Source organism: Pelodiscus sinensis, chromosome 2 (genome assembly GCF_049634645.1).
Source record: "Pelodiscus sinensis isolate JC-2024 chromosome 2, ASM4963464v1, whole genome shotgun sequence".
Taxonomy (NCBI): domain Eukaryota; kingdom Metazoa; phylum Chordata; order Testudines; family Trionychidae; genus Pelodiscus; species Pelodiscus sinensis.
Genome location: NC_134712.1, coordinates 207,107,274 through 207,122,793, shown reverse-complemented (window position 1 = coordinate 207,122,793; position 15,520 = coordinate 207,107,274). Strand labels below are relative to the sequence as shown.

The window sequence follows — 15,520 nt, the reverse complement described above, 5'->3', positions numbered from 1 at the left end:
TGGGGGCGGGGCCACGCTATCAACAAGAGATGTTTGTCGGCTTTCAACTGGAGATCTATCATGTAAGGCTGACCAGTGGCCCGCATACAGACAAAATGCTTGTCTCCAAAGTCTTCTGATTTGTAACCGTGAGAAAATGAGTAACAATAAACTCACAGGTATGTAAAAAGGGTGTGGTGGGGGCAGCCTGAATTAGGTGATTTGAATTTTAAAGGGCCCCAGGAAAATGCCGCAAGAGTTCTGTCACACACCAATTTTACAGTAGGTAGTGACCAAGTGATCCACTACTAGTGTTCTCTGAGAGTTCTCTGAGAGTATTCACAGAAACATGAGACTTGACAATAAGCTCTGGAAATTGATTTATCTTGGCAGTAATCAGGATCATTGGATAACTTCTTTAGCTGATTGAAACTAATGTTAAATCATATAGACTGCTTTAGGACAGTAACCACTGGCATAACATCAGGATGGAATTTCAGAATTTACTGAGTATAAGCTTGCATCTGGATATAATGCGGACAGCTCTGCAAGTGTAAAATAAGGTTTTATTGTGCTCTTGGATAATGTAGTTATATGCAGCTGTAACATTTTGGCTGATGATAAGACAAATCAGAAATCAGATTAGCAATAGATATTCTAATCTCTGTTCTCTGCTTCTACCTTAAGTAAAAACAATTTCCGAGTTACCAATTTTGATGTATCGGTAAATAAACCTAGAATGAGTTTTGTATAACTAATGAATCTGCAATATTATTCAAACACAGACACCTGTCTGCTACGTACCACCATACCATACATATTTAAAGGAATGAAATTAAAAATGGTTTACTACATTGTCTGTAATACATATTATAAAAATATAAGAGAGAATACTTTTAATTAGATTAGCAAAAAGCATATAGTACTCAGAAATTTTGTAATTTCTTAAATCCCACTTCTGATGACATGGAGTTTACTTTCACTCCCCTATAATGAAAGGTCTTGTAAGATTCTGACAGCTTGGTTTTCCTGTTAATCAGGTAAACAGGTCTTACCCTACAGTTACTGGATTAGTCACTGACCTTGCTGCACCACTTCTTACATCAATAAAATGTAACAAATAGAAGGGCTTGAATGGTAAGTCTGTTAGTGGATCAGGGCTTTGTAAATACAGACTATGTGAATACACTCTGTTTCTTGAATTAAAAAACTAGTGGTTAATTGTATGCTGCCCTCTTCCACCAAAGTAGGATTGTATTGCTGCAATTGTTGGTAAATGATGGTGTAGCTGCCAGGACTTCTGGCTGGCTAGCCACTCAAGGCTAGAAATTTTTGAAATGGTTATTCAGCTGCCTCCATTGTCCTTGCTGTCTAACTAGGGAAGCACCCACCCTTTAATTAGGGGAAAGCTGTTCAAGTCTTCTACAATGAAATCTCCATTTACAAAGTAACAATAATTTGCTCTGCTTACTGCTCACATTCACAGTTTGTAGATACATACACACATATCTATAATGCAGGATGCAGAACTACAGCTTTATGAAAAAAGAAATCCATTGTTACTTTACTTATTGTTTCATGAAAGGCATTTTCTGTTGAAATGTTCACATGGACAGACCTATAACATATGCCATGTCTCATTATATAAAAATCAATATGGTAGTTGCCTAAAAATATCTTGAGCACCAAATTCGGTCTTCTAATGCACAGGACAGCTTTCATTAACTTCACCGGGGCTTGCTGGAAGACATCCAAGGGTTGATTTTTTTTGCCCTGAGACTCTGGCATGAAAATGGTCACATTATTAGGCCTGATCATATTCTTAAGATCAGGGGTGGGAAATAATTTTTGGTGGGGGGCCACTCCAAGATTTTGGAAAGTAGTCAAGGGCTGCACTTGTCTGTGGAGAAGGTATAGGGTATAGGACGGTGCAGAAAGGCACATATGGTAAGGGATTGGGGTGCAGGAGATGGTGTGAGATCTTAGAGGGAGTTTGAATGAAGGAGGGGGTTGTGACCTGGGTCAAGGGATTGTGGTGAAGAATCAGGAAGGGGATATGGATGCAGGATAGAATTCTGGCCTCGGGGAGATGCGTAAGAGGGGGTACTGGGTCGGGGAGGGAGTTGTGACTAGAGCAGGGGGGTGCAGAGGGTTTGGTTGGTGACCTGAGGAAAGGAGATGATGTGTGTGAGGGGCACAGGTTCCAGAGGTAGGCTCTGGCTGGGAGGCACTTACCTAAGTGTCTCCCAGCCAGCAGCCCTGCAGCACTCCCAAAGCAGGCTGGGCTCCTTACCTGCTGCAGCCCTAGATGGCTTAAAACTGCAGGCTGTTCCCTCCATGTGACTCTCAGATCCAAGAGGGGGAAGAGGCTTGCACTGCCCCCATCCCCGAGGCCAATCACTCATTTCCTATTGTTTGGTTGTTTACAGCCAATTGGCTGGGGTCAGTTCCTATTGTCTAGTTGTTTCTGGACAATAGGAGCTGAGGATTGGGCTGGAGGTGGGATGATCACATAAAGCCTTACCCTTCCTCCAGAGCAGAGAGGCATATGGAGCAGACCTGCACTTAAATCAGCAGCTGCTGCATGCCCGAGAGTCCCAGCAGGCTATCCAAGGGCTGGATCTGGTGGCTTGGTGGGCCGAATATGGCTCGTGAGATGTAACTTGTCCACCCTTGCTCAAGATCTATGTGCAAAAGAAAATCTTTGTGCACAGAAGAAATGACATGTTAGTGGCCTTCACTGCAGCATCCTTTGCTTAGAACTTGGGGGTTCAGGAGTGGGCAGGTCAGGAGAGATACACATAGCACCAGTCTGGCAGATTTTCTCTCAAATATAATGTATGTATCACCTTTTCATGGCTCCCTCCATCACTGGCAACCTTCAATTCCTTCAAGAGGAGTCTTGAGAAACAGCTGCAACCAAGGGAAGATCTTTGGAGAAGGGGAAGGGGTGCTGATATAATTGAGCTATTATGGAGGACATATGGTCTCTTCACAGGTGACCCTAGTCTCCTACTTCCTGGGTGGTTTCATGTCTGTTTCATTAGGGAGTTGAAGCAACCTCAGTCACTTTCAGTTGGAACACCTAGGGAGCTTTTGCCATAATGCAAACCTTGGTGTATTTTTAACATAGTCCTTCATGGTATGATCTGCATAGCATCAATCATTAATAGATGCAGTCTTCTTTAACAGGCCCATGAAATGACTGAAGCAATAGTGTTACCTGCCTTGAGCAGTCATTTAAAAAACAGATTCATGAAACAGTTACATAAAATTAACGTGATCCATCTGCTGAATATTACTCCACTGCACACGCTTATGTAAGAAGTTCCATTTCCTTGTTAATGCTGCAGGTTTTTTTCCACACAGCTTGAATGTCTCTCATCTTACGCAGCTGGATGCAAGAAGCTAGCACTCAGCCTGGCTGCATTATGGCACATGGCACATGTTCAGCAACACATTGAATAAATTATTGATATCGGCAGCTGTCCAAGGTACTACACAGAAATCACATCAAATTAGAATGATTTGCATTCTGATTAAGATCTATTACCTTTATTCACCATGATTGCTTATTGTTCTGAAATCATTTCCTTTAGGATATAATCAGCACCTCTTTGTAGGTGCACACATGCTACCAGAGGAATTTTTATGAAGAAATCATAGGTGATGACACAGCCTCATTCTAAGGGGTACTTAATGGTCCATGAATAATGTTGAGAAACATCTGTCAGAGATGGGCTACATGTAGCACAGGTCAGCCAGTTCAGCATAAATTAAAGCTATTAGGAAGAGTTTACTCACAAAGGGAAAAGAGCTCCACTCACCTCTTCACAATACCGCAGGTCAACTGATTTGCCATCACTCCGAACACAATCTAGCATTCTTGTTTTGATGCCATTACCACAGACAGCCTTCTCACTGAGCTGACACGTACTCCAGTCTGGCAATAAAGAAGACCATCAGGACAGGAGGTCAATGAAATTGATCTCTGATGAAGCTTTGATTACTTGAATAATACATTTAATTCAAATAGCCTAAAAATACCCTCCGAATATTTTTTTTACATATTCAGAAGCTCATGGAGCCCATTAGCAGGACACATTGGAAACAACCATTGTTAGGTACTAAGTGACACAATGTATTTCTGAAAAATCAAATACCGTATTTATCTGCATGGCTTTTGGGCAAGTCAAATATATATAATGGCCAGAGAAATAGGCTTTTTCTTTGAGTCATCAAACAATTTGACTATTTACACTATAGACTGTACAAACCACATCAGATAACATATGGAAGCAGAAAGACCTATACTTTGGGCACACTGGGTGCCTATGATAGGTATTTTATTTCTTCTTACATAGAAAACCCACTTCATTATTAACACAGTTTCAGTACTACTGCAGAGAGTCTCACTAACAAGAGAAACACCTTGGAAATGATGGCTATTGTTACCTGTAAAGAGGAGTCCGGACCATAACTTCAACTCTAGGGGGAAGGAGCTGTAGGATATTCAACCCACACACCTATTGAGTGTGGTGTACCACCCATATAGTAGCACTTAAACCACTTACAGAGAGAAAGAATGAGTCTGCTCTTAAGCATTAGCTGACAGCCAATTTACTTTTAGCTCAAGTGGCAGAGGCTCATACACTAAGCTCCAAAGGTCTTCAGTACAGTTCCACCTGTTAGCATTACACTTAGCCAACCCAGCTCTTCTTTCCTACATGCTGAGAGCAACTTTATCAAGACTGAGTGTAACAGATTCTTTAAAGTAATTCTGTTGGATCAGGAATTAAGGATCATAAGCCCTAGTTTAAAGCCAGGTGCTAACAAGAAAAAAAAACAACAACCTTGACCCACACATTAATGATTAGCTATTGAAGTACTAAATTGTGAAAATAGGTACAGCTCTTATATTTTACAGCCTATTGTTAGATTATAAGAAAGCTAATACCTGTCACATTGTAATCATAGTGGTAACAGTTTTTGTTCAGACTGCAAGGTTCTGTCTCAGTGGAAGCAGGGCAAGCCTTTCCTTCATCGGGTTGTCTTAGGAGCTCCGTTGACCTTTCACGCACATTACTTCCATTACAGGGCTTTAAAAGGAAAACAAAAACAATTGTTTTTAATATGTTCCATCTCTCCACCTACAAACATAACAGCCTTTTAAGCATCCTTTTTACAAAATGCTAATGTAAAACAATAACATTATACTTTGCCTAGAAGGGACTCTTTCTTTGTTAATTTTATGGGAGGCGTGAGTTGCTGTTTTATCTCGGTGATAATACCTAGGAATTAATAATACCTAATTACGTCTGTAATGCCTCAATAATTCCCTATCTAGTTCACATTTTGTTGATGCTGCCTTAAAGCAACTGAGTATTTGAACTTTCATATTATTAGCTGCCTCTCAATAAATTGCAGTGCATGGACACAGACGCTGAGGAGTAGCTTCAATTTCCCAAGCTACTGAAATTGAAGAAACCCATTTTTATTCTCATTGTGGTTTCATATTCTCACCTGAGACTCCAGACAGCCAAAACACAGAGGGCTGATGGACTGAGCTATCTTTAATTTCATCTAAGTCTTTACCCTACAGCCTTTTGCTCTTCACAGATGATAACTAGGTCACTCACACATCTCTGAGGAACATAAATATATAGATCTAACTCACCGAGTGGACAGCATTGTGTTGATGGAGGGCTTCTCCCATTCAACAGTTACCACCTCTTGCAGAGGTGAAGTACCTACACCAATGGGAGAAGCCCTCCCATTGGTGAAGCACTGCACCAGCAAAGCTGTTATGTTGTAGGGTTTACTGATAGACCTGCTCCTACTGTGTTTTTAGAGAGAAATGAAGCCAGATTGAGCAATGTCTAAGAAATGTGGGGTCTGTAGATATTGCCAAAACTGACTCATTCAAAACTAACCTTCCCTAAAAATAGAGGGCACTAGCTCATGAAATTGTCAGCATCAAGAAGAGATTTCTTGAAAAACTGCTTTTAATGAAGAAATGCTGACAAGCTGCCCTTTTGAAGGGATATCTAACAATCCGTGTTTTCCAATAATGTAGTTATCAGGATCTTACAATCATTTGCATGCCTGTTGATTGTTAAGTGTAACAGCTCTGCAAAATAACTCCTCAGTTAGGGTATGTCTACACTACAACGTTAATTCGAACTAACTTAGTTCGAATTAGTTAATTCGAACTAAGCTAATTCGAACTAACGGATCCAGACTAAAAAACTAGTTCGAATTAGCGTTTTGCTAATTCGAACTAGCATGTCCAGACAGAGTGGACCCTGAACCGGGCTTAAGGATGGCCGGAAGCAGTCCCGGCAGGGCATCAGAGAAGAACTTAGAGCGTGGAGCTGCTGTCTCAGACTAGCCGAGGGCTGTGCTTAAAGGGTCCCAACCCCCACCCCGGACAGACAGTTCTCAGGGGTGCCCCACTTGCAAAGCAGTCCTGGCTTGGATTGCCCGGACTACCCACACTGGGCACATCGCACCATTTGGCCATCAGCCCGGCTGCACTTGCCGCAGGCTGCCATCTGGGGAGAGGGGGCAATTGTGGGCTGCAGGAGAGCTTCCATCCCCAGAAGCCCGCAGAGCCAGCCCAGTCCTCCCCATCGGGGGCTCGTGCCCCATTCCTCCCTCACCTCCTTCCACTTACCCTTCCCTAGCCCCCCTTCCTGATGTACAAAATAAAGACAACGTGTCTTCCAAAATGGAATCTGTCTTTATTGAACAAAACTGGGGGAGACTGGGAAAAGGAGGTAGGAGAGGGGAAAAGAGAGGCTGGGAGAGGGGAGGGCAACTAAAATGATCAGGGGTTGGGAACAGGTCCCATATGAAGAGAGGCTAAAGAGACTGGGACTTTTCAGCTTAGAAAAGAGAAGATGGAGGGGGGACAGGATAGAGGTCTATAAAAGCAGGAGTTGGGTGGAGAGGGTGCATACAGAAAAGTTCTTCATTAGTTCCCATAAAGAAGGACTAGAGGACACCAAAGGAAAGGAATGGGTAGCAGGCTTCTAACTAGTAACAGAAAGTTGTTCTTCACAAAGCAAAGAGTCAACCTGTGGAACTCCTTGCTGCAGGAGGCTGTGAAGGCTAGAACTGGAACAGAGTTTAAAGGGAAGTGAGATCAAGTCATGGAGGCTGGGTTCATGGAGTGGTATTAGCCAGGGGGTAGGAGTGGTGTCCCTGCCCAAGATTTGTGGAAGGCTGGAGAGGGATGGCACGAGACAAATGGCTTCGTCACTGTCTTCGGTCCATCCCCTCCAGGGTCCCTAGGGTTGGCCGCTGTCGGCAGACAGGCTACTGGGCTAGATGGACCTTTGGTCTGACCCAGGACGGCCATTGTAAGCTCAGGGCTCAGGGTCGGGGGTCTCACTGGACCCCCTTGATTCTCTTGCACACCTGCTCCTGGGTGGCCAGGCTGGCAGCTCTCCTGCCCTAGCCGGCCACTTTCCTGTGCCTAGTGCGGAGATCGTGGACGAGATCCACGATGTCTGCACTAGCCCAGGCAGGTGCCCGCCTCTTGCGGTCCCGGGCAAGCTCCCGGGAGCCGCCAGCCTGGTCCCAGGAAGAGGGGGAGGGCTGGGGGGCATCGGGTGGGTGGCTCGATCCGTGCCAGGTGCAGGGTCTGCTGGCTGGGTGCTGGCAGGCTTGCACCTGGCACGGGCACCGTAGGTAGCCCGTGCCCCTGTAAGGGGTCTGGGGACGGGAGGGGGGCAGAAGAGTTTCCCTGGTGTTGGCCAGAGTGGCCACCAGGGAAACCTGGGGAGGGCTAGCCTCCCACTAGTTCGAATTAAGGGTCTACACACCCCTTAATTCGAACTAGTAAGTTCGAACTAGGCTTAATCCTCGTAAAATGAGGTTTTCCTAGTTCGAACTAAGCGCTCCGTTAGTTCGAATTAAATTCAAACTAACGGAGCGCTAGTGTAGCGCCTATGAAAGTTAGTTCGAACTAACATCCATTAGTTCGAACTAACGTTGTAGTGTAGACATACCCTTACTTTCTTTAAATAAAATAGCCTCAAAACCCCAAGTGTCAAATTATTCACGTTTCTTACCAAAAAACATCTAGACCATTGGCCCCATTCAGACATAACACAGTCTTCAGGGCATGGTAATATGCATCTCCTAGCACCAAGAGGCATCTCTTCAGGGTCACACAGGTAGTCTTCAACAGTGTCAGAAGGACCATCCACTGTGTTTTGCATGCATCTAAAAAAATATAAGGCTATACATAAAACATATTTTCCATGGATTTTCTATAATAAATGCATCCATTACATTAAAATGATGTGGCATTTTAGTAGTTTAACCACGGGCAATATACTAATAGCAAAATCTGGACATCTGTGATGCAATCCCAATAAATAATGAACTATTAAAAAGCCCAAAAGAATTTGAAAAAGTCAATATATCCCCAGTTTTTATCTGTTGGAGATAGAAGTGCAGTGTATTGGTTGAAGCTCAGATCGACACGTGAAAAGCACCATGTTCTAATCCTGCCTTGTGGAGAGAATGTGCACAAATTCTCTGTACTGTTTTACCCATCAGTACATTGAAAATGCACAACTCTTTCTTACCTCTTAGAGTTAGTTATGAGGGTTATTCTGTTAATATTTATAAAACTTTGCAGTTTGGAATAGATTTATTCAGATACACACTGCCATCTACACTACTGATATCCTCAAAGCTTTTTGCTTTGCTCACATTAGTATTCAGAGGCCCCAAATAGACCTGGGCTCATTTATGCTCAATACTGTCCAGCCAATATGGAGGACAACCCTTGTTCCAAAGAATTTTCAGCCTAAACAGGGTTCCTCTTTCCAGCCCTCATACCTACTGCCAGAATAAGGGGCATGACAAGGATTAATGAAAATTGCTTGGAGCAGATTCATAACACAGTTGTTTCTACACAACTGTTAAACCTTCACTTTCATTGCAATATTTTCAAACTGCAATTCTATTACTTTACTAATTCCTGTATGCCTGATGATCTCATGCTGTCAGTCTGAAAATATTTTAAATGAACACACCCAATAGAGATACTGTATCTGCAAAAATCTATTTGCCAGAATTAGCTTTCCAATGACAGTTAATATGTTGATGGCAAAAAGGAAGGTAGCTTTTCTTGTATTCATCCCAAAAGGGATGAAATTCCTTTCTTTTGTGGGAGATTTCTGGACGTTTTTGTTTTACTAAATTCATTCTTTACACAGTTTTACATTTACAGACTGGGTGGAATTAAAATGTACCTACTTTTTTAATGAAAGGGAAAAAGACAGCATTCTGAACCAGCAGAGTCTAACATGCAATTGCAATGCACTACTTGGCTTTCAGTTTAACTATTCCAGGCAGCTCAGTCCTCACCCACAACTACTTCCATTTCGGAGACAATTTCTATCTTCAAGTCAGCGGCACAGCCACGGGCACCTGCATGGCATCACAATATGCCAACGTCTTTATGGCTGACCTCGAACAAGATTTCCTCAGGTCTCGCCCCCTAAAACCTTTACTCTACTTATGCTACACTGATGACATCTTCATCATATGGACCCACGGGAAAGAGACCCTTGAAGAATTTCACAGGAAGTTCAACAACTTCCACCCCACCATGAACCTCAGCCTAGATCAGTCCACATGAGAGATCCACTTCCTTGACAGTACAGTACAACTAAATGATGGACAAATTTCCACCACCCTATACTGGAAACCTACCTACCGCTACACTTACCTTCATGCCTCTAGTTTCCATCCCAGACACATTTCTCAATCTATTGTATACAGCCAAGCCCTAAAATACAACTGGATTTGCTCCAATCCCACAGAGACAAACACCTACTGTATCTATATAAAGCATTCTTAAAACTGAAATACCCACCTGGAGAAGTGAAAAAACACATTGACAGAGCCAAAATAGTACCCAGACTTGAACTACTTCAAAGACAGGCCAAAAAGAGAAAACAACAGAATTCCACTTGTCATCACCTACAGTCTACAACTTAAACCCCTCCAACGCATTATCCACTATCTACAACCTATTCTGGAAAATGATCCCTCACTCTCACAGGCATTGGTGGAAAGGCCAATTCTCACCTACAGACAGCCCCCTAACCTCTATCAAATTCTTTCCAGTAACCACGCAACACACTTCCATTATCATCCCTTATCAACACACCTCCATTATCATTATCATCCAGGAACCCACCCCTGCAATCAACCCCGGTGCCAACTCTGCCCACACATTTACACAAGCAATTTCATCACTGGACCCAACCACATGAGCCACCAAATCAGAGATTCATTTAACTGCACATCCACTAATGTGATCTATGCCATCAAATGCCAGCAATGCCCCCACTGCCATGTATATTGGCCAAACTGGACAGACTCGAAGGGAAAGAATTAATGGACACAAATCAGATATCCAAAAAGGCAATTCACAAAAACCTGTTGGAGAACACTTTAGTCTGCCTGGACCCTCATTAATGGATCTCCAAGTCACTATTTTGTTTCAGGCCAGTTCCACAAGCCAAATACACAGAGAAGGGTTGGAATTTAACTTCATTCACAAGTTTAATTCTTATGCAAATAGTATGAACAGGGACATCGACTGGCGGCTCCCACACTACCTCCCACATCCTAATGACTTAACAACCAACCAAATAATGGAGGTGCTAATTGTTCTTATCAGCTTCTTGTAACTATTTGAACCATCTGCTCAATGACTCTCCTTTTTTTTCTCCCCTCCTTTTCTCTCTTTTTCTCCTCCCCCCTTCCTTTATTTATTCTTGGATGTGGACTTTTACTACTCCAGTCATCTGAAGAAGTGAGTTTTGCCCACGAAAGCTCATGATACCATCTACATGTTTTGTTAGTCTTTAAGGTGCTACTAGACTATTAGTTGTTTTTTAAGTTTTTCCTGTTCCAGACTAACTCGGCTACCCCTCTATACCCCTTTATCTTCAGCAATTGTTGCTCTGGATCAGTGTTCTCATAAATTAATGGGAAAAAGGCACAATATGAATTTGCTCTATGAATTTTTCAGTCTCTACTGTAAATCTGGTACCTTTCACAATAACTAAATAATTAAAACAAATATATATTGTACTCCATGTGACTTTATAGTGAAACAAACTATTTAGTACTATAATAATGTAATTATGGTAATTATGTAATAGCTTCTGAGAAGAACTGTTCTCTCTCCAGAGATGATTACTTTCCAGACCCAGCCGATGTCTGTGAATTTGTTGTCAGGAGTTGTTCTACTGTAATCTGTCAGCAATATTTCAACCATGCTAGAACATTGGGCACTTCAAATCCACTGTTAACATAGGTTCATTTAGTAGACCCAATGGACTAATAGGGTAACAAAAAGATGGTGAAAACCAGCACCAGATATAGGTCCATATTCTCTGCTCTGATGATGTGCCAATTTAATGTGGAACAGAGACTTTCACCCGTTACTTTTATATTTAGAACTTTCTAGGCCATATATATTCCACATTTAAAATATTGTTAAGGACTTCCATAGCTATTCCTTATCACATCAATAAGAACTATGGGAAAAAAAGCTATTTCTACTGTTCTTTATAATTTAAGCATAAAACTCAGAAATAGGAGCAGCACAGTTGCTGATAACATAAGACTCCATACAGTACATTAATCTATCTTTGGACTTAGATGCAAGTCTGAGACACTGATCACCTGTGGTAAAGTTCTCTTGGCACTTTTCAGCAACAGGGTTATTAACCACAATCCCTGGCCAAATTCCAGTTGGGATTATTACATTCTGAGTACCTTGATCCACTGTGTTTTCAATTGGATATGGCATCCTTCACCTTTTGCCCCTAACTGTTGTGGAGTATTTTGTGTGCTGCTAAATGGGTTACTATGTTTCACCACAAAAATGGTTGCATTTCACTGATCAGTGAGAAAGGATCTCTGTGAAATGTATAAAGCATTTTGGAGTTATCTAGCCTTTGAAAGGCACTATATAAATGTAAGTTACAGTTCTATTTAAAAAACCCAAAGGATGTAAACGAGTGTAGCTCCATTGATTTCAATCTACAAAGATTTCCACTAACTCAACACCTGGTGCAAAAATGCTTTGTCAAAATAGTCCTCTATAGAATTTTGCTTCCTTAATGTCATAATAATTTAAAGGTGAGGGTTTTTTTCAAGAGAAGAATTACATTCTATTTACCTCACTTTCCTGGTTTGCACACCTTCTCCACAGTTCTCCTTTAAGTCAACATTGGTCACTTTGCAGACACTCCAGGGCTCTGTAATCCATATATACTGGTTGCAGTCACTGTGGCATGGTACCACCTCATATACCTGGAATCCAAACAGAGTGTGAGTTTGCTGCACACAGTATGCAGATATAAGTATGCAGAAACTGTTATTGTGACATAGCAAAGATACAAATATTATTATATTGAAAAGATAGATTTCATCTTACTTGAGGTACAACTAGGTTGTGAAATAGTTGCGATTACAACAGACATTAAAAAACTGACGCAAAAACAAAGAAATTAAAAGTTAAGTAACTAATAGCACAAATTGTCTTCTGCACCTTACCATTACCTTTGCTAATATACACCAGAGAAAACACACAGTCTCCTTTACTTTGCTCTGCTAGGGAAAACCAGCCTTCTGCTACTCCCTTTGCTAACTTGCTCCTCAATCTTTCCTTTTATAGGCCACACTGTACACAATAGCATTAGTTGTGGACATTTGGTGTGTTTGAGAAAGGCTGATTCCAACGTTATCACTCCCTACATTACACCAATATAAATTAGAGCATAATCCGGCCCCTTAATGCCAACTATTTTTAACTATGAAGCCTAAAGTTATTATATTGTGCTAAGATTGTATTTTATATAGAGAGAATGTATCTGAAGTACATTAAAAATGGTATCCTATAAACATCACATGCATCTTTGTAAAGAACAATTACAGAAAAGGCCAAATAGCCCATATATTATAGAGCTTGATCAGGAAGCACATTATAATGTTAGATACTTATTTTAGAGATTCTTACCTGAGCCTGGAGTAGGTATTTGCCACGAATCAGGGGAACAACCAAAAATAAATAGAAACATTAGTTAGTGAGCAAAACGCAGGTATTTGAATGAGTGCTTCATTGGTTAAAAACAATCTTTTATGGGCTCTACCAAGCAGAAGGCCTCACCACTTAAGTCAGATAAGACTCAGCTTTCCCTCTTGCATCTCTCCTAACATGTTCTGCAAGAAGTCAGCATTTAAAGAACATAAATCTTTCAGACATTACCTTGGTGGAGAACTAGTGCAAATATGCTCACCTCTTCCTCATGCTGTTCATAAACACATTATTAAACTATTTTATTCTCTGCCTACCATGGGTATCAATTTTTTACAGGCATAGGATTTTAATCTCTCCAAGACTGAAGAGCTTCCTGAGTAATTTTGGATGGAAGACTGTGTTTTATTTATTAATAATATTGTACTGTGGATTCTGTGGGATGGCTGTAAAAGTAGTGAATGAGACAAAGATCTCATCCTTCTCAAGTTTTAAATATCTTTTTGGCCTGTCTTAAGTTCGTGTCCAATATTTTAAGCCAATTACCACTGAAAGCTAATCTCTAGCTGTCTTGTATATCTGCTATCAGTTAGGTAGATCCAACATTTCCAGGAAATTTGGAGGAAAATCTCAATATGGCGCTCTCTAGCTATTGGCAGAAATGTAACCGTCAGTCATCCAAGACAGAGCTCATGCCTGAGGCCCAGTTGTTACTGGAGTTCTCTCTACATTATTGGCATTTATGTGACTATCTCTGATAGCAAGCAATTAGAGTTAGACATTGTCATGGACTTCATGCCTCTTGGTAGATGTGGAGGCAAAGAATCCCTGAAGCCAATGAAAAGGGAGATGTTATTTTCCCCAGGAAACTCAGATCTGTCTCTGCAGCTGAATCTCTCTGACAGTCAGAGAAACATCACCTGCAAACCTGCACTATAGCAATGCAGATAATTTTTAACTACAGATGTATAGGGAAAAGATAACACATTTTCAAAGTTAATTTCAACAATTTCCTGCTCCACAGAGAATTTAAGATATTTGTTTATCCGTATGTCACATCATGACTGAATATGCTGCGCATACACTTCTGCCAATAAGAGAAAACTGTAAATAAGAATATTCCAGGAAAAAGAAATTAGGAAACACCTTTTAGCCTCAGATGAGATGTTTTAGGATGGAGAGAGCAGAAAAACAATTGATGGTTTGATTGGTCTCCCTTTCAGTGGGACAGTTGGCATGTATGGATATATTTGCAAATCATTAGAAAATAGTATCACTTACGAATGAAAACAGGTTTAGATTAAAGGCAAGACTGTTGTCAGTTCTTACTTGAACATGCCTGAGAGAAGAGTATAAGATGCCTTTTCCCCCTCCATGCAACATGGGTGTGGAATTCTCTCTCCTCCTAACCCTGTGTGTGGCAGCTACTTTGAAGAGTAGGCATAGAGGATTGGAATGTGGCACGAAAAACTGAGCATGTTGCTTTCTCCCCATAGTGGAAACATTTGCTGAATCATCCCCAATGGTAGCATAGTCCTCGCAACATCTCTCCAGCACACTGATAGGTAACAACAGCAAAATTTAATCTGTATATTTTATATTAAATATTATTATTTACAAGTGGCAGTACCTTTCCTTCTGAAGTGTTGGCATGACAATGTGCTAGTTTGCCCTGCTGATTTTCTTTGAGCTGTGGATCAGATGTGGATTAATTAAATAGTCCCAGGCAGCTGTTTTGTCATTGGCACAGGCTGAGTTTGTGGGATTTCCACACTTAAGGATTTACAGTGAAGTGTATTTAATATTAAGAGATACAAAATCTTAGCTTTATGGATGGCACAGTCACTTCCACATGCAATATCAGATTGCAATATTATTTTTATTTTAGTAATATGGGATTATTTTGTCAGCTACAAAGCTGCAGCAAAAAAAGGTTCTAGACCACACAACAGTAGAGGGCAGCAGTGCTATATGCAAATATATATATATATATATAAACAAACCCAGCAATATAGAAATATTACCTCTGACATCCTGAAGTATAAGAGCCTATTATAAAATATTGTGCTGAATTAATGTACAACCAGGAAGAGATGTTTTCATAAACTATAATTTGCTCCTATTATAATGTATTGTCTGTAATTTTTAACATGTTCCTCAAAACCAACACAGCCTTCATTATAACTTGCATTTTGTGTTAAAGTGGATTCTAGACATAACTTATTTTCTAAATTAGGAATGATTATATACCCTTAAGCTGAAACATCAGTCAGCACACCATTTCATTCAGTATTGACAAAATGTTAATAGGGTGATGTTAAAAACATGTACCTTATTCAAATATGAACAGCCAGATTTTTCCCCTCTCCCTGAAGATGTTTATTGAGATGAATATGGGACCATTTAACAATGCTATCCTCAAATGCAAATGAAATCCAAATGTGAGGTTAATATATCAAT

General features: G+C 40.9%; 1 protein-coding gene across 1 annotated transcript in view; it reads right to left on the bottom strand.

Annotated features, from left to right (window-relative positions):
• The window catches only part of THSD7A (thrombospondin type 1 domain containing 7A), a 538,075-nt gene that overhangs the window by 39,937 nt on the left and 482,618 nt on the right, over nucleotides 1–15,520 (bottom strand). The window contains exons 18-22 of the mRNA XM_025180361.2: nucleotides 13,043–13,048; nucleotides 12,203–12,336; nucleotides 8,058–8,211; nucleotides 4,937–5,078; nucleotides 3,807–3,922 (exon numbers count right to left, since the gene is read on the bottom strand). Of these exons, the coding sequence (XP_025036146.2) occupies nucleotides 3,807–3,922; nucleotides 4,937–5,078; nucleotides 8,058–8,211; nucleotides 12,203–12,336; nucleotides 13,043–13,048 (552 nt within the window). The remainder of the gene's footprint in view (nucleotides 1–3,806; nucleotides 3,923–4,936; nucleotides 5,079–8,057; nucleotides 8,212–12,202; nucleotides 12,337–13,042; nucleotides 13,049–15,520) is intronic.